The 20260-nt window shown below is 37.4% G+C and overlaps 1 protein-coding gene across 2 annotated transcripts in view; it reads right to left on the bottom strand.

Moving 5' to 3' along the window:
• Positions 1–20260, bottom strand: part of SH3BGRL (SH3 domain binding glutamate rich protein like) — a 123511-nt gene that overhangs the window by 12383 nt on the left and 90868 nt on the right. For both annotated transcript variants that reach the window (XM_044235401.1, XM_044235402.1), the window contains exon 2: positions 163–348. In XM_044235401.1, the coding sequence (XP_044091336.1) occupies positions 163–348 (186 nt within the window). The remainder of the gene's footprint in view (positions 1–162; positions 349–20260) is intronic.

The raw sequence follows: 20260 nt of genomic DNA on the forward strand, positions 1-20260 counted from the left end.
CTCATCCATTTGCTTCCTAGTAGAAATACCCCAGCTTCCTAGGATGGATGAAGAGATGAACAGGAGAAATGGCTCTATGCAAAATTGGGGGTGAAGTGAAAGGGATAGGATGGATTTAAGGTGATCCATTTGATAAAACAAGAGTTTAAATTGGTTTCTTACCCCACGGTACTGGCTTTCATTGAAAATCTGAGGTGGCAGAGGGTATCCTGTGGCTGGTCGATTGTTTTCAGGTACATTTTCTCTCATCCACTTCCGATTCTCTTCATTGGCTGCAATGTCTTTTTCTTCAAATCCTATTTTGTTAGCTTCTAAAAAACCAAGCACGTCTTGCTGTTTCTTCTTAATCTAGAACCCAAAGGACAAAGAAACTATGTTGAATATACAGATTTTGTTTTTATTTTTCAATTTTTTTTATTATGTTATCATCCATGTCCTTGCAAATGTCAAGGAGTTTTTGTTTTTTGTTTTTTGAATAGCTGAGTAATGTTCATTTATTTATAGAATCACACTTTTATCCATTTATCTAACAGTGCGCACTTGGGCTGCTTTCATAATTTGGTTATTGTATATAATGGTATAATAAACATGGGTTGCATGTATCCTTTTGAATTAGTGGGGTTTTTTTTTGAATTAGTGTATTTTTGAAGTAAATACTCAGTAGTGCAATTACTGGATCATAAGGTAGTTCTATTTATAAAATTTTGAGGAAACTCCACACTATTTTCTGCAGGGGGTGCACATATTTGCATTCCTACCAATGCTACAACAGTTTCCTTTTCTCCATATCCTTACCAACACTCGCTTCTTGTATAGACAATCTGATAGGTATAAAATGATATCTCGATGTGTTTTTAAATTGCATTTTTCAGAGTTTCTGAGTGAGTTGGTTAAAACTATTTTTAGCTCTGGTCATGATCTTGGGATCTGGGATCAAGCCCATCTGGCTCCCTGCATAGCAGGGAGTCTGCTTCTCCTTCTCCCTCTACTCCTTCCCCCTACTCATACACTCTTCTCTCTCTTTCTGTGTCACTCTCTCAAATAAATAAAATATTTTAAAAAATAAAATAAATTACATTTTTTGATGATAAATAATGTGGAGCACTTTCTCGTGTGTCTATTGGCCATCTATATATCTTTTATTTCAATTTTTAATTAATATATAGTTAAATATATAAATATATTAGTTAATATATAGTGTAATATTGGTTTCAGGAGTAGAATTCATTGATTCATCACTTAACATATAACACCCAGTATTTATTATAACAAGCGCCATCCTTAATACCCATCATTCATTTAGCCCATACTCTACCCACCTCCCTTCACCAACCCTCAGTTTGTTCTCTGTCCTTTAGAGTCTTTTATGGTTTGCTTCCCTCTCTTCTTTCCCCCTTTCCATATATCCATCTATTTTGTTTCCTAAGTTTCACATATGAGTGAATTCATAAGTGTCTTTTTCTGACTGACTTATTTTCTTAACATGGTACTAGATTGATCCAGCTGAATCATTGCAAATGGCAGGATCGAATTCCTTTTGATGGCTGAGTAATATTCCATTATATATATACACACACACACCACATCTTCGTTATCCATTCATCAGTTAATGGACGCTAGGGCTTTCTCCATATTTCAGCTATTATTGAGAATGCTGATATAAACATCAGGTGCATGTACCCCTTGAAATCTGTATTTTTGTATCCTTTGGGTAAACACCTAGTAGTACAATTGCTGGGTCATAGTGTAATTTTATTTTTATTTTTATTTTTATTTTTAGCTTTTTGAGAAACTTTCAAAAAGTTTACAAAATAGCTGCACCAGTTTGCATTCCACCGGGAGTGAAAAGAGGGTCCCCCTTTCTCTGCATCCTTGCTAAAATATGTTGCTTCCTGGATTGTTTATTTTAGTCATTCTGACACGGGTGACCTGGTATCTCATTGTGGTTTTGATTTATATTTCTCTGATGATGAGTGATGTTGAGCATCATTTCATGTATCTCTTTGCCATCTGGATGTTTTCATTGGAAAAATGACTATTCATGTCTTCTGCCCATTTTTAAAATAGATGATTTGTTTTTTGGATGTTGAACTTATTAAGTTCTTTATAGGTTTTTGGATACTAAGCCTTTATTAGATATGTCACTTGCACATATCTTCTCCCATTTGGTAAGCTGCTTTTAGTTTTGTTGATTGTCTCCTTCACCATGTAGAAGCTTTTTATTTTGATGAAGTCCCAAGAGTTAATTTTTGCTTTGTTTCCTTTGCCTCCAGTAACATGTCTACTAAGAAGTTGCTATGGCCAATGTCAAAGAGGTTACTGTTCTCTAGGATTTTGGTGGCTTCCTATCTCTCATTTAGGTCTACCATTTTTTTTCTTTCAATATTCTATTTAAATTCTATTTAGTTCAGGGGCACCTGGGTGGTACAGTTTATTAAGCATCTGACTCTTGGTTTCGGCTCAGGTCATGATCTCAGGGTCATGAGATCAAGCCTTGCATCAGGCCCCACACTTAGCACGGAGTTGGTTTAAGACTCTATCTCTCCCTTTGTCCCTCCCCACTGTGCACTCTCTCTCTCACACTCTCTCTCTCAGCAAAATAAATAAATACTTTTAAAAAATGAATACAAGTTAGTTCACATATAGTCTAGTACTAGTTTCAAGGGCAGAATTTAATGATTGATCAATTGCATATAACATCCAGTGCTCATTAATTCAAGTGCCATACTTAATGTCCATTATCCAATTACCCCATCCCCCCACCTATTTCCTCTCCTGCAACCCTCAGTTTGTTCCCCATATTTAAGGATCTCTTATGCTTTGCCTCCCCATCTTTATTTTCTTTTCTTTTCCTTCCTTCTCCCTATATTTATCCGTTTTGTTTCTTAAATTACACATATGAGTGAAATCATATAGTATTTGTCTCTATGACTGACTTATTTCACCTAGCATAATAAACTCTATTTCCATCCATGCTGTTGCAAATGGCAAGATTCCATTCTTTTTGATGGCAGAATAATATTCCAGTGTGTGTGTGTGTGTGTGTGTGTGTGTGTGTGTGTGTATCACTTCTTTATGCATTGATCAGTTGATGGACATCTCGACATTTTCCAAGTTCTTGGCTACCACAGATAGTGCTGCTATAAACATTGGGTTGCATGTGCCTCTTTGAATTTTTGTATCCTTTGGATAAGTACATAGTAGTGCAATTGATGGGTCATAGGGTAGTTCTATTTTTCTTTTATTTTATTATTTATTTATTTATTTATTTATTTATTTATTTTACTTTTTAGGGAACTGTTTCACAGAGTGGCTGCCCCAGTTTGCCTTCCCACCAACAGTGTAAGACGGTTCTTCTTTCAAGACATGCTTGCCAACATCTGTTGCTTCCTGAGTTGTTAATTTTAGCCATTCTGACTAGTATGAGACAGTATCTCACTGTGGTCTTGATTTGTATTTCTCTGATGATGAGAGTGATCTTAAGCATTTTTTCATGTCTTTTAGCCATTTGTATTTCTTTTTTGGAGAAATATCTGTTCATGTCTTCAGTCCAGTTATTAACTGATTTGTTTTTGCTGTTTTTTTTTTTTAATTTTTGGGCTGTTGACTTTGTTAAGTTCTTTATAGATACTACCCTCTGATCTAATATATTGTTTGCAAATATCTTCTCCCATTCCATGTCTTTTAGGGTTTTGTTGTTGTTGTTGTTGTTTCTTTTCATGTGCGGAAGCTTTTCCATTTTGAATTTATTTTTGTGTCTGGTGTAAGAAAGTGGTACTGTTTCATTCTTCTGCATGTTACTGTCCAGTTTTCCCAACACCATTTGTTGAAGAGACTGCCTTCTTTCCATTGGGTATTCTTTTCTGCTCTGTTGAAGATTAGTTGACCATATAGTTATGGATCCATTTCTTGGTTTTCTACAGTGTTCCATTGGTTTATGTGTTTGTTTTTGTGCTAGTGCCATAATGCCTTGAAGACTACAACTTTGTAATATAGCTTAAAGTTCAGAATAATGGTTCCTCCAGCTGTGCTTTGCTTTGCTTTTCCAGGATTGCTTTGACTATTTGGCATCTTTTGTGGTTCCATACAAATATTAGGATTTTTTTTTTTTTAGCTCTGTGAGAAATGCTGTTGGTACTCTGATAGGGATAGCATTAAATGTGCAGGTTGCTTTGGGTAAAGTAAACATTTTAACAATATTATCCCAGCCCATGAGCATGGAATATTTTTTTCCATTTATTTGTGTCTTTCTCAATTTCTTTCATAAGTGTTCTATAGTTTTAAGATTACACATCTTTTATCTATCTGGTTAGGTTTATTCCTAGGTATCTTGTTGTTTTTGACCCAGTTATAAATGGGATCAATTTCTTTTTCTGCTGCTTCGTTGTTAGTGTATAGATGGCAACAGAGATCTGTACTTTGATTTTTTTTAATGTGTAACATTACACAATTCCTGTATCTTTTCTAGAAAGTCTTTGGTAGAACTGTTTGGATTTTCTATAGAGCGTATCATGTCTTTTGCAAAGACTGAAAATTTGGCTTCATTCTTGCTGATTTAGATGCCTTGTATTTCTTTTTATTGTCTAATTGCTGAAGCTAAGACTTCTAGTACTATGTTGAATAGTAATGGTGAGAGTAGACATCCCTGTCTTGTTTCTGACCATAGAGGAAAACCTCCCAGTTTTCCCCCATTGGGTATGATATTAGCTGTGGGTCTTTTGCATATGGCCTTTATGATGCTCCATCTATAACTGCTCTTTTGAGGGGTTTTATCAAGAATGGATGTTGTATGTGGCCAAATGGTTTTTCTGCATCTATTGTGATGATCATATATAGTTCTTATCCTTTCTTTTATTAATGTGGTGTATTGCACTGGTTGATTTACAAACATTGAACCATCCTTGCATCCCAGGAATAAATCTGACTTGATTATGATTTATGATAAGTAATTCTCTTCATATACAGTTAGATTCCATTTGCTCATCTCTTGTTAAGATTTTTTTTTCATTCATGTTCATCAGGGTATTGTTCTGTCATTCTCCTTTTTAGTGGGATCTTTGGGTTGGAACCAAGGTAATGCTGGCTTCATAGAATGAGTTTGGAAGTTTTCTTCCCATTTCTATTGTTTGGAATATTTTGAGAAGAATAGTTATTAATTCTTTTTTAAATGTCTGGTAGAATTCACCTGGGAAGCCATCTGACCCTGGACTTTTGTTTGCTGGGAGATTTTTGATTACAGATTTAATTTCTTTGCTGGTTATGGCTCTGTTCTGATTTTCTATTTCTTCCTGCTTCAGTATTGGTAGTTTTCAGGTTTGTAGGACTGTGTCCATTTCTTTCAGGTTTCCCAGTTTGTTGGCATATAATTTTTCATAATATTATCCTATAATTGTTTGTATTTATGTGTTTTTTGTTGTAATCTCTCCGTTTCCCTCACAATATTATTTATTTGGTTCCTTTCTATTTTGTTTTTGGTAAGTCTGGCTAAGGGTTTATCAATTTTGTTAATTCTTTCAAAGAATCAACTCTTAGTTCAGTTGATCTGTTCTACTGTTTTTTGTTTGTTTCTATATTGTTTATCTCTGCTCTGATCTTTATTATTTCCCTTATTTTGGCTTTAGGCTTTATTTGCTGTTCTTTTCTAGATCCTTTTAGTAGGTATAAGGTTAGGTTTTATCTTTGAAACTTGTTTGCTTCTTGAGGTAGGACTGTAAAGTAATATTCTTCCCTCTTAGTACCACCTTTGCTGTATCCCAACTGATTTGGACTATCATATTTTCATTTTCATTTGCTTCCATTTCTTTAAAAAAAAATTCTTTAAGTTCCTGGTTAACGCATTCATTCTTTTTTTTTCCAATTTATTTATTTTCAGAAAAACAATATTCATTATTTTTTCACCACACCCAGTGCTCCATGCAAGCCGTGCCCTCTATAATACCCACCACCTGGTACCCCAACCTCCCACCCCCCCGCCACTTCAAACCCCTCAGACTGTTTTTCAGAGTCCATAGTCTCTCATGGTTCACCTCCCCTTCCAATTCACCCAAATTCCCTACTCCTCTCTAACGCCCCTTGTCCTCCATGCTATTTGTTATGCTCCACAAATAAGTGAAACCATATGATAATTGACTCTCTCTGCTTAACGCATTCATTCTTTAGTAGGATGTTCTTTAATATCAATGTATTTGTTGGTCTTTCCAATTTCTTTCTTTCCTTTTTTTCCCCCCATTTTGGGGTTAACTTCAATTTCCATTGTGTTGTGGTCTTAAAATAAGCATGATAAGGCCTTGCTCTTTTTGTGATGGTTGAGAGCTGATTTCTGGACCCACTATATGATTTACTCTGGAGAATGTTCCATGTGCCATTGAAAAGAATGTGTAATTTCCTGTTTTAGGATGAAATGTTTTGAATATATCTGTTAAATTAATCTGGTCTAAAATCAATGAAGGAGACAAACCATAAGAGACTCTTAACTATAGGAAACAGACATGTTTGCTGGAGAGGAGGTGGGTGGGTGGATGTGGTAACTGGGTGATGAGCATTAAGGAGGGCAATTGATGTAATGAGCACTGGGTGTTATATCCAACTGATGAATGACAAAACTATTTCTAAAAGTAATAATACACTACATGTTAATTAATTGAATTTAAATAAAAAATAAAGCAAAATTACGAAATAAATAAAAAGTAAAAAAATTTCATCTGGTCTAGTTTGTCATGCGGATCCATTATTTCTTAATGATTCTTTGCTTAGTTGATCTATTGATGTAAGTGGGATGTTAAAGTCTCCCTACTATTACTGCCTTATTATCAAAGAGTATTTTTATGTTTATTATTATCAATGTATATTTTGTGTGCTCTCAAGTTGGAGACATATTTACAGTTGTTAAATCATCTCGTTGGATAGTCGCCATTATTATGATATAGTTCCCTTCTTCATCTCTAGTTACAAGCTTTGCTTTAAAATCTAGTCTGTCTAGATTTAAGTATGGGTACTTCAGCTTTCTTTTGGCATCCACTAGCATGACTGATCATTCTTCATTCCCTCACTTTCAATTTGCAGGCATCTTTAGGTCTAAAATGAATCTCTTGTGGGCATTATATAGATGGGTCTTTTTTTAAAAAATCCATTATTATACACTATGACCTTTTTTTAAAAAAAGATTTTATTTATTTATTTGTCAGAGTGAGAGAGTGAGCGAGCACAGGCAGACAGAGTGGCAGAGGGAGAAGCAGGCTCCCTACAGAACAAGGAGCCTGATGTGGGACTCAATCCCAGGACGCTGGGATCATGACCTGAGCCGAAGGCAGCCACTTAATGAGTGGAGCCACCCAGGCATCCCACACTATGACTTTTGATTGGAACATTTAGTCTACTTATATTCAGAGTGATTATTGATATATATGAATTTAGTGTCATTGCATTATCTGTAAAGTTGGTGTTTCTGTTGATGCTCTCTGTTCCTTTCTAGTTTTTGCTGCCTATGGTCTTTTTTCACCGTTCATAGAGTCTCCTTTAAAATTTCTTGCAAGGTTGTATTAGTAGTCATAACTCCTTTAGTTTTTTGTTTGTTTGGGAAACTATTTATTTTTCCTATTCTGAAGGACAGCCTTGCTGGATAAAGTATTCTTGGTTGCATATTTTTCCCATTCAGCACACAGAATGTATCATTCCATTCTCTTCTAGCCTGCCAAATTTCTGGGGACAGATATGCTGTTAAATTTATTTGCCTTCCTTGTAGGTTAAGGACTTTTTACCTTGATGTTTACAGGGTTCTTTCCTTGTCTGTGTATTTTGTGATTTTGACTATGCTATTTCTTGGTGATGACCATTTTTTATTGAATTTGTTGGGAGTTCTCTATGGTTCTTGGATTTGAGGTCTGTATCCTTCTCTAGACTAGGGAACATTTTAGCTATAATTTGCTAAAACAAACCTTCTGCTCGTTTTCTTAGTCTTCTTCTTCTAAGATTCCTATAATATGAATGTCATTATTACACTTTAAGGAGTCACTGAATTCCTTTAGTCTGTATTCATGATCCAATATCTTTTCTTCTTGGTTTTAGCTTCATTATTTTCCATAATTTTTATCTTCTTTATCACTGATTTGTCCCTTTGCTTCATCTATTCTCATTGTCATTGCATCCATTCTGTTTTGCATCTCAGTTACAGCAGTTGTTTTTGTTTTTTGTTTGTTTTTAAATTTCAGCCTGACTAGTCCTTAATTTTTTTATGTCTGTAGAAAGGGATTTTCTAGGTCTTTTATGCTTTTCTCAAGCCCCACTGATTTCCTGATGATTATTGTTTTAAAATCTGATTCAGACTTCTTTCATGTGTATTGATTAAATCCCAGCTGGGACTTTCTCCTGCTCTTTCTTTGGGGCGAATTTTTCATCTTGTCATTTTCTCGGGATCACTGTTTATTCTGTGATTATTGGAAAGCTTGTCGTGTTCCTTCTCTTAAGAGTAATGGTTATACTAAGAAGAGGTAAAAATAAGTAAGTAAATAAATAAATAAATAAATAATTTAAAAAGGTGAATCCTGGGTCAGCTGTTTTGGTCTGCTTATTAAAAGAAGCTAGATCCTATTTTCCCTAGAGTTGAAGCTTTGCAGCTCTCTATAATCAGTAGACTTGTATGTGAGGGGTTTGTGAGCATCTTCTGGGGGAAGAGCCTGCTGTGCTGATTCTCAGGTGCCTATTTAGAGAGGCACCTGTGAGACACACGAGGGTGGGGCTTAGTGTAAGGGACAGCAGCTTCCACTGGGTGGCACTGTTTTGTACACTGAGGTGAGTCAGTGATGATGGTGGGATGGGAATATGAAGTTATTCCACTCTAACTCCTCAGAGTGGGAAAGCAGTGCCCATCACTTTTCAGGAAGCCCTCACAGAAGAGCAAAGAATCACCTCATTTATGTCCCTGGCTTCATCAGATTCTTGCCTTCTCCCTGCCTACGTCCAATCTATCTGTCTGCCAGGCCACGTGGTACTCCTTCTTTTCATCTCAGGCACACAGGTGGGTTTCAAAACTCCAAATTTTGGAGAACTGCCGGCTGCCAACTGGCACTGCTCTGAGGGAGGGCATCGCAGCACTGAGTCTGGTCTCAGTTTGTCCTGGAAATTGGTCACATAACCATGCAGCAGTTTGGAGTTTATGGTAAAGCATAGTCAGAACCCACCACCAAGGTTTGCTGTCCTCAGATGGTCTCTCTGTTCCTTCGTCAGTGAATAGGGCTACATGTTGGTATCTGCTGGATCTTTTGCCCATGACTTCTCCCAAATGCAGGGGAAAGATTTCTCCCCAGGCAGCCAAGGGGATCCTCAGATGATGTTGCCCACTCCTGGATCTCTGCCCTCCTTCCCCAATGGAGCACTGCCAAGCCTCCTTGGGGCCACCTTGGCAGTGGCACAAACCTCCAAATTTTCAGACTTTGCACTCTGCAGCTCATAAAAACTTGCAGTGGCCAGCCCCTCTTATTTCCCAATCAGTGGTTTTGGGGAAAAGTTCTTCCTGTGTAATCCCCTGTACCTGCCTTCAATCTCTCTGTCTCTCTCCTGCCTCCCAACCACACCCCCCCGCCCTGCCCTGCTATCTCCTCTCTCTGTGATCAGGGCTCTCTCCCCTTTGCAAAACCTTCAGTTCTTTTCTCTCCGAAATCAACTCTCTGCAGCTCCTAACTTCCATGATATGGTTGGTTACTTTTCTACCTCCAGCTTTGCAGTATTGCTCTCTCTGTCCCCAGATTGATTTTTTGTGTGTTCAAAATGATTTTATACTCATCTAGCTGTGTTCAAAGGACAGTGCAAGTCCAGGGTCCTCCTACTCCTCCATCATCCTCCATCTATATGTCTTCTTTGGAGAAATGTCTGTTCATGTCTTCTGCCCATGTTTTACTTTGATTATTTGTTTTTGGGGGACTATTGATTTGCATTAGTTTTTTTTAAAATATATTTTAGACACTAACCTTTTATCAGATATGCCGTTTGTAAATATATGCCCCCATTTAGTAGGATGTCTTTTAGTTTTCTTGATTGTTTTCTTCACTGCATAGAAGCCTTTTATTTTGATGTGGTCCCAATAGTCTATTTTTGCCTTTGTTTCCCTTACCTCAGGATATATATCCAGAAAAATGTTGCTATGTCCAAGGTCAAATACAGTAGCCCGTGCTCTCTTTTAGGATTTTTATGGTTTCAGCTCTCACATTTAGGTATTTTTTTTAAGATTTTATTTATCCATTTGACACAGAGAGATAGAGAGAGAGAGAGAGAGAGATGACAAGTAGGCAGAGAAGCAGGCAGAGAGAAGAGGAAGCAGGCTCACAGCTGAGCAGAGAGCCCGATGTGGGGCTCTATCCCAGGACCCTGAGATCATGACCTGAGCAGAGGGCAGAGGCTTAACCCACTAAGCCACCCAGGCGCCCCTCACATTTAGGTCTTTAATTCATTTTGAATTTATTATTGTGTGTGGTATAAGAAAGTGGTCCAGTTTCACTACTTTACATGTAGCTGACAAGTTTTCATAACACTGTTGAGGAGACTCTATCCCATGAGATCTTTTTTGCTACTTTGTCAAAAAATAATTCCTGACATAATTGTGGGTTTACTTTTGGATTTTCTATTCTGTTCTACGGATATACATATCTATTACTATGGTGGTCCCCTACTGTTATGATCACTACACTTTTGTTAACATAACTTGAAGCCCAGAATTGTGAGGCCTCCAACTTTGCATTTCTTTTTCAAGATTGCATTGGCTATTCAAGATCTTTTGTGGTTCCATGCAAGTTTTGGATAATTTTTTTCTAGCTCTGAGAAAAATGTTGTTGGCATTTTGATAGGGATTGTATTAAATGTGTAGGTTGCTTTGGGTAGTATAGACATTTTCACAATATTTGGTCTTCTAATCAATGAGCATGGATTATCTTTCCATTTCTTTGTATCTTCTTCAATTACTTTCACCAATGTTTTATAGTTTTCAGAAAACAGGTTTTCACCTCTTTGCTTAGGTTTATTCCTAGGTATTTTATTGTTTTTGGTGCAATTGTAATTGGGATTGATTCCTTAATTTCACTTTCTGCTGTTTTATTATTAGTGTATAGAAATAGAACAGATTTTTGTATGTTGATTTTGTAACTTGTGACTATTGAATTGATTTAGGAAATCTAATATCATTTTGGTGGAGTCTTTAGAGTTTTCTATATATAGTAGGCATCTGAAAAGAGTGAAAGTTTTGCATCTTCCTTGCCAATTTGGATTGGTTTTATTTCTTTTCGTTATCTGTTGTTGCTTGGACTTCCAGTTCTATGTAGAATAAAAGTGGTGAGAGTGGACATCCTTGTCCTGTTCCTGATCTTAGAGGAAAAGTTCTGAGTTTTTCACCATTGAGTATGATGTTCACCGAGAGTTTTTCATATATGGACTTTAGTATGTTGAGGTATGTTCCCTCTAAACCTAGTGTGTTAAGGTCTTTTATCATGAATGCATGTTTTACTTTGACAAATGCTTTTTATTTATCAATTAAAATGATCATATGGATTTCATATTTTCTTTTATTAATGTGATTTATCACATTGATTGATTTGTGAATATTGTACCACCATTGCATCCTAGGAAAAAATACCCAATTGATTGTGGTGAATAATTTTTTAAATGTATTGTTGGAATCTGTTAGTATTTCACTCATGTTTTTTGCATCTATGTTCATCAGAGATATTGCCCTGTAGTTTTCTTCCTTCCTTCCTTCCTTCTTTCCTTCCTTCCTTCCTTCCTTCCTTTCTTTCTTTCTCTTCTTTTCTTTCTTTTGGTGTCTTTATCTGGTTTTGATATTAGGGTAATTTTGGCCTCGTAGAAGGCATTTGAAAGTTTTCCTTCCTCTTCTGTTTTTTTGTTTGTTTGTTTTGTTTTGTTTTGTTTTTAATACTTTGAGAGGAATAGGCACTAACTTTTTAAATATTTGGTAGAATTTGCCTGTTAATCCATCTGGTCCTGGATTTTTGTTTGTCAGGAGTTATTTGATTACTAATTCAATTTCCTTGCTAATAATGAGTCTGTTCAATTTTTCTATTTCTTTCTGCTTCAGTTTTGGTAGTTTATATGTTTCTAGGAATTTATCCATTTCTTTTAGTTTGTGCAGTTAGTTGACTTTTTTAAAATAATATTCTCTTAAATTTGTTTGTATTTATGTGGTTTGGGTTGTTTTTTCTCCTCTCTCAATTGTGGTTTTGTTTAATTGAGTCCCTTTTCCTTTTTTCTTGGTTAGTCTGCCCAGAGGATTATCAATTTTGTTGTTTTTTTTTTTTAAAAAACTTCTGATTTTGTTGATTTTTTCCATTGTTTTATTTTTCATTTATTTTCTATATCATTTATTTCTGTTCTAATATTTATTATTTCCTCCCATCTGCTGGTTTTAGTTTTTTTTAAGATTTTATTTATTTATTTTTACAAGAGAGAGAGCATGCACAAGTTGGGGGAGGGGCAAAAGGAGACGTAGAATCGTCATTGAGTAGGAGCTTGATGCAGGATTTGATCCCAGGACATGAGCTGAAGGCAGACGCTTAACTGACTGAGCCACCAAGGCACCCTGGTTTTAGGTTTAATTTTTTCTCCTTTTTCAAGCTCCTTTAGGTGTAAGCTTAGGTTGTTTGAGATTTTTCTTGATCCTTGAGGTAAACTTTTATTGGTATAAATCTTTGCTGCATCACAATGGTTTGGATTATTATGTTTATTTTCATTCTCATTTGTTTCCACATAATTTTTTAAAGATATTATTTATTTATTTGACAGAGAGAGAGAGATCACAAGTAGACAGAGAGGCAGGCAGAGAGAGGGGAAAGCAGACTCCCCACTGAGCAGAGAGCCTGACACAGGGCTCAATCCCAGGACCCTGAGATCATGACCTGAGCCAAAAGCAGAGGCTTAACCCACTGAGTCACCCAGACGCCCCTAATTTTTTTAAATTCTTCTTTGATTTCTGGGTTGACACATTCATTGTTTAATAGCATTTTATTTAACCTCCATGAATTTTTGGTCTTTTCAGATTTTTCCTTGTGATTGATTTCTAGTTTCTTAGTTGTGTGGCCGGAAAAGGCGCATGGTATCATTTCAATCTTTTTTTTTTTTTTAATTTTTTGAGACCTGATTTATGGCTAATCTGTAGTCTATTATTATCTGTATTCTAGAGAATGTTCCATGTGCATTTGAATAGAATGTGTATTCTACTCTTTTAGAATGCAATGTTCTGAATATATCTGTTAAGTCAATCTAGTCCACTGTGTCATACAAAGCAACTGTTTCCTTGTTGATTTTCTGTTTGGTTGATTTACCCATTTATGTAAATGGGGTGTTAAATTCCCCTACTATATTATATCACATCAATTATCTTCTTTCTGTTTGTTATAAACTGTTTTATGTATTTGGGTGCTTCTATATTGGGTGCAAACATATTTACAATTGTCACATCTTCTTGTTGAATTATCCCCTTTATAGTATCTTTTTTGTCTCTTGTTACAGTCTTTGTTTTTTTTCCCAATTTATTTATTTTCAGAAAAACAGTATTCATTATTTTTTCACCACACCCAGTGCTCCATGCAAGCCGTGCCCTCTATAATACCCACCACCTGGTACCCCAACCTCCCACCCCCCCGCCACTTCAAACCCCTCAGATTGTTTTTCAGAGTCCATAGTCTCTCATGGTTCACCTCCACTTCTAATTTACCCAAAAGCACATACCCTCCCCAATGTCCATAACCCTACCCCTCTTCTCCCAACCCCCCTCCCCCCAGCAACCAACAGTTTGTTTCGTGAGATTAAGAGTCACTTATGGTTTGTCTCCCTCCCTATCCCATCTTGTTTCATGGATTCTTCTCCTACCCACTTAAGCCCCCATGTTGCATCACCACTTCCTCATATCAGGGAGATCATATGATAGTTGTCTTTCTCCACTTGACTTATTTCGTTAAGCATGATACGCTCTAGTTCCATCCATGTTGTCGCAAATGGCAAGATTTCATTTCTTTTGATGGCTGCATAGTATTTCATTGTGTATATATACCACACCTTCTTGATCCATTCATCTGTTGATGGACATCTAGGTTCTTTCCATAGTTTGGCTATTGTGGAGATTGCTGCTATAAACATTCGGGTGCACGTGCCCCTTTGGATCACTACGTTTGTATCTTTGGGGTAAATACCCAGTAGTGCAATTGCTGGGTCATAGGGCAGTTCTATTTTCAACATTTTGAGGAACCTCCATGCTGTTTTCCAGAGTGGTTGCACCAGCTTGCATTCCCACCAACAGTGTAGGAGGGTTCCCCTTTCTCCGCATCCTCGCCAGCATCTGTCATTTCCTGACTTGTTGATTTTAGCCATTCTGACTGGTGTGAGGTGATATCTCATTGTGGTTTTGATTTGTATTTCCCTGATGCCGAGTGATATGGAGCACTTTTTCATGCGTCTGTTGGCCATCTGGATGTCTTCTTTGCAGAAATGTCTGTTCATGTCCTCTGCCCATTTCTTGATTGGAATATTTGTTCTTTGGGTGTTGAGTTTGCTAAGTTCTTTATAGATTTTGGACACTAGTCCTTTATCTGATATGCCGTTTGCAAATATCTTCTCCCATTCTGTCAGTTGTCTTTTGATTTTGTTAACTGTTTCCTTTGCTGTGCAAAAGCTTTTGATCTTGATGAAACCCCAATAGTTCATTTTTGCCTTTGCTTCCCTTGCCTTTGGCGATGTTCCTAGGAAGATGTTGCTGCGGCTGAGGTCGAAGAGGTTGCTGCCTGTGTTCTCCTCAAGGATTTTGATGGATTCCTTTCTCACATAGAGGTCCTTCATCCATTTTGAGTCTATTTTTGTGTGTGGTGTAAGGAAATGGTCCAATTTCATTTTTCTGCACGTGGCTGTCCAATTTTCCCAACACCATTTATTAAAGAGGCTGTCTTTTTTCCATTGGACATTCTTTCCTGCTTTGTCAAAGATTAGTTGACCATAGAGTTGAGGGTCTATTTCTGGGCTCTCTATTCTGTTCCATTGGTCTATGTGTCTGTTTTTGTGCCAGTACCATGCTGTCTTGATGATGACAGCTTTGTAGTAGAGCTTGAAGTCCGGAATTGTGATGCCACCAACTTTGGCTTTCATTTTCAATATCCCTTTGGCTATTCGAGGTCTTTTCTGGTTCCATATAAATTTTAATATTATTTGTACAATTTCTTTGAAAAGTATGGATGGTACTTTGATAAGAATTGCATTAAATGTGTAGATTGCTTTAGGTAGCATAGACATTTTCACAATATTTATTCTTCCAATCCAGGAGCATGGAACATTTTTCCATTTCTTTGTGTCTTCCTCAATTTCTTTCATGATTACTTTATAGTTTTCTGAGTATAGATTCTTAGCCTCCTTGGTTAGGTTTATTCCTAGGTATCTTATAGTTTGGGGTGCAATTGTAAATGGGATTGACTCCTTAATTTCTCTTTCTTCTGTCTTGTTGTTGGTGTAGAGAAATGCAACTGATTTCTGTGCATTGATCTTATATCCTGACACTTTACTGAATTCCTGTAAAAGTTCTAGCAGTTTTGGAGTGGAGTCTTTTGGGTTTTCCACGTAGAGTATCATATGATCTGCGAAGAGTGATAATTTGACTTCTTCTTTGCCGATTTGGATGACTTTGATTTCCTTTTGTTGTCTGATTGCTGAGGCTAGGACTTCTAGTACTATGTTGAATAGCAGTGGTGATAATGGACATCCCTGCCGTGTTCCTGACCTTAGTGGAAAAGCTTTCAGTTTTTCTCCATTGAGAATGATATTTGCGTTGGGTTTTTCATAGATGGCTTTGATGATATTGAGGTATGTGCCCTCTATCCCTACACTTTGAAGAGTTTTGATCAGGAAGGAATGCTGTACTTGTCAAATGCTTTTTCAGCATCTATTGAGAGTATCATATGGTTCTTCTTCTTTCTTTTATTGATGTGTTGTATCACATTGACTGATTTGTGGATGTTGAACCAACCATGCGGCCCTGGGATAAATCCCACTTGGTCGTGGTGAATAATCCTTTTAATGTACTGTTGAATCCTATTGGCTAGTATTTTGGTGAGAATTTTCGCATCCGTGTTCACCAAGGATATTGGTCTGTAGTTCTCTTTTTTGATGGGATCCTTGTCTGGTTTTGGGATCAAGGTGATGCTAGCCTCATAAAATGAGTTTGGAAGTTTTCCTTCCTTTTCTATTTTTTGGAACAGTTTCAGGAGAATAGGAATTAGTTCTTCTTTAAATGTTTGGTAGAATTCTTCCGGGAAGCCGTCTGGCCCTGGGCTTTTGTTTGTTTGGAGATTTTTAATGACTGTCTTAATCTCCTTACTGGGTCTGTTCAAGCTTTCTATTTCTTCCTGGTTAAGTTGTGGTAGTTTATATGTTTCTAGGAATGCATCCATTTCTTCCAGATTGTCAAATTTGTTGGCGTAGAGTTGCTCATAGTATGTTCTTATAATAGTTTGTATTTCTTTGGTGTTAGTTGTGATCTCTCCTCTTTCATTCATGATTTTATTTATTTGGGTCCTTTCTCTTTTCTTTTTGATAAGTCTGGCCAGGGGGTTATCAATTTTATTAATTCTTTCAAAGAAGCAGCTCCTAGTTTGGTTGATTTGTTCTATTGTTTTTTTGGTTTCTATTTCATTGATTTCTGCTCTGATCTTTATGATTTCTCTTCTCCTGCTGGGCTTAGGGTTTCTTTCTTGTTCTTTCTCCAGCTCCTTTAGGTGTAGGGTTAGGTTGTGTACCTGAGACCTCTCTTATTTCTTGAGAAAGGCTTGTACCACTATATATTTTCCTCTCAGGACTGCCTTTGTTGTGTCCCACAGATTTTGAACCGTTGTATTTTCATTATCATTTTTTTCCATGATTTTTTTCAATTCTTCTTTAATTTCCCTGTTGACCCATTCATTCTTTAGAAGGATGCTGTTTAGTCTCCATGTATTTGGGTTCTTTACAAACTTCCTCTTGTGGTTGAGTTCTAGCTTCAGAGTATTGTGGTCTGAAAATATGCAGGGAATGATCCCAATCTTTTGATACTGGTTGAGTCCTGATTTAGGACTGAGGATGTGATCTATTCTGGAGAATGTTCCATGTGCACTAGAGAAGAATGTGTATTCTGTTGCTTTGTGATGAAATGTTCTGAATATATCTGTGATGTCCATCTCATCCAGTGTTTCATTTAAGGTCTTTCTTTCCCTGTTGATCTTTTGCTTGGATGATCTGTCCATTTCAGTGAGGGGAGTGTTAAAGTCCCCTACTATTATTGTATTATTGTTGATGTGTTTCTTTGATTTTGTTATTAATTGGTTTATATAGTTATCTGCTCCCACGTTGGGGACTTAGATATTTAAAATTGTTAGATCTTCTTGTTGGACAGACCCTTTGAGTATGATATAGTGTCCTTCCTCATCTCTTATTATAATCTTTGGCTTAAAATCTAATTGATCTGATATAAGGATGCCACTCCTGCTTTTTTCTGATGTCCATTAACATGGTAAATTCTTTTCCATCCCCTCACTTTAAATCTGGAGGTGTCTTCAGGCTGAAAATGAGTTTCTTGGAGGCAACATATAGATGGGTTTTGCTTTTTTATCCATTCTGATACCCTGTGTCCTTTGATTGGGGCATTTAGCCCATTAACATTCAGGGTAAGTATTGAGAGATATGAATTTAGTGCCATTGTATTGCCTGTATGGTGACTGTTACTGTATATTGTCTCTGTTCCTTTCTGATCTACCACTTGTAGGCTCTCTCTTTGCTTAGAGGACCACTTTCAGTATTTCCTGTAGAGCTGGTTTGGTGTTTGCAAATTCTTTCAGTTTTTGTTTGTCCTAGAAGCTTTTAATCTCTCCTTCTATTTTCAATGATAGCCTACCTGGATATAGTATTCTTGGCTGCATGTTTTTCTCATTTAGTGCTCTGAAAACATCATGCCAGCTCTTTCTGGCCTGCCAGGTCTCTGTGGATAAGTCAGCTGCCAATCTAATACTTTTACCATTGTATGTTACAGACTTCTTTTCCCGGGCTGCTTTCAGGATTTTCTCTTTGTCACTAAGGCTTGTAAATTTTACTATTAGGTGACGGGGAGTGGGCCTATTCTTATTGATTTTGAGGGGTGTTCTCTGAACCTCCTGAATGTTGATGCTCGTTCCCTTTGCCATATTGGGAAAATTCTCCCCAATAATTCTCTCCAGTATACCTTCTGCTCCCCTCTCTCTTTCTTCTTCTTCTGGAATCCCAATTATTCTAATGTTGTTTCGTCTTATGGTGTCACTTATCTCTCGAATTCTCCCCTCATGGTCCAGTAGCTGTTTGTCCCTCTTTTGCTCAGCTTCTTTATTCTCTGTCATTTGGTCTTCTATATCGCTAATTCTTTCTTCTGCCTCATTTCTTCTAGCAGTGAGAGCCTCCATTTTTGACTGAACCTCATTAATAGCTTTTTTGATTTCAACTTGGTTAGATTTTAGTTCTTTTATTTCTCCAGAAAGGGCTTTTATATCTCTGGAGAGGGTTTCTCTAATATCTTCCATGCCTTTTTCAAGCCCGGCTATAACCTTGAGAATTGTCATTTTGAACTCTAGATCTGACATATTACCAATGTCTGTATTGATTAGGTCCCTAGCCTTCGGTACTGCCTCTTGTTCTTTTTTTTGTTGTGAATTTTTCCACCTTGTCATTTTGTCCAGCTAAGAGTATATGGAGGAGCAAGTAAAATACTAAAAGGGTGGCAACAATCCCAGGAAAATATGCTTTAACCAAATCAGAAGAGATCCCAAATCGTGAGGGGGGATTTCTTCCCCCTCACGATTGGGTTAGGGATCTCCTCTGATTGGAATCTCTTCTGATTGGGATCTCTTCTGATTTGGGGATAAAAAGAGGTTCCAAAAGAAAGAAAGAAAAAAAAAAAGTAAAAATAAGAATTAAAAAAAGAGATTGAATTAAAAATTCAATCGAATTTAAAAAAGAATTAAAAAAAGAGATTGAAGAGATTGGGATCTCTTCTGATTTGGGGATAAAAAGAGGTTCAAAAATAAAGAAAGAAAAAAAGAATTAAAAAAAGAAAACAAATAAAGAAAAGTATAAAATATATATATATTAGATAAACTAGTTAAAAAACATTAAAAAAGAAAAGGGTAAAAGTTAAAAAAAAATTTAGCAGAAGAAGAGAAGAAATGAAAAAGAAAAAAATTAAATTAACTGCAAGACTAAAAAATCACAGGGAGAAAGCCATGAGTTCAATGCTTTGCTTTCTCCTCCTCTGGAATTCTGCTGCTCTCCTTGGTATTGAAGCTGCACTCCTTGGTAGGTGAACTTGGTCTTGCCTGGATTTCTTGTTGATCTTCTGGGGGAGGGGCCTGTTGTAGTGATTCTCAAGTGTCTTTGCCCCAGGCGGAATTGCACCACCCTTACCAGGGTCCGGGCTGAGTGATCCGCTCGGCTTTGCTGTCAGGAGCTTTTGTTCCCTGAGCACTTTCCGTAGAGATCTGGAGGACGGGAATACAAATGGCGGCCTCCTGGTCTTCGGCCCGGAGGAGCCGAGAGCCTGGGGCCCCGCTCCCCAGTGCGCCCTCAGCAAACAGCTTCTAGTAACTCCCGTCTGCCTAACCTCCAGCCGCGCTCCGAGCTCACCGAGCCTGGGACCGGTTCAAGGCAACACCGAGCTGTGAGCTTACTGTCGGCTCTGTCTCTGTAGCCGGCTTTCCCGTTCCAATATCCGCAAGTTCTGCAACACTCAGACACCCCCAATCCTTCTGTGACCCTCCGAGACCTGTGGCCACGCCGACCCCACGTGAGCTTCGCCCCGGTTTAGCCTCTGGAGTAATGTCCCTCAGCGGAACAGACTTTTAAAAGTCCTGATTCTGTGCTCCGTTGCTCCGCCACTTCCTGAGAGCCGCCCCCTCCACCCGGGGTCTATCTTCCCGTCGCTTTGGGTTCACTTCTCCGCCAGTCCTACCTTTCAGAAAGTGGTTGTTTTTCTGTTTCTAGAATTGCTGTTCTTCCTCTCCTCGATCTGCCGATGGATTTGCAGGTGTTTGCAATCTTTAGATAAGCTCTCTAGCTGATCTCCTGCTAGCTGAAGTAGTCTCAGCCTGCTACTTCTCCGCCATCTTGATTCCTCCTCTCTACAGTCTTTGTTTTAAAGTCTGTTTGCCCTGGCTTTCTTTTGACATCCATTTGAACTATAGATGTTTCTCCATCGTCTCACTTTCAATCTGCAAGTGACTTTAGGTCT

This window comes from Neovison vison, chromosome X (assembly GCF_020171115.1).
Source record: "Neovison vison isolate M4711 chromosome X, ASM_NN_V1, whole genome shotgun sequence".
Lineage (NCBI taxonomy): Eukaryota > Metazoa > Chordata > Mammalia > Carnivora > Mustelidae > Neogale > Neogale vison.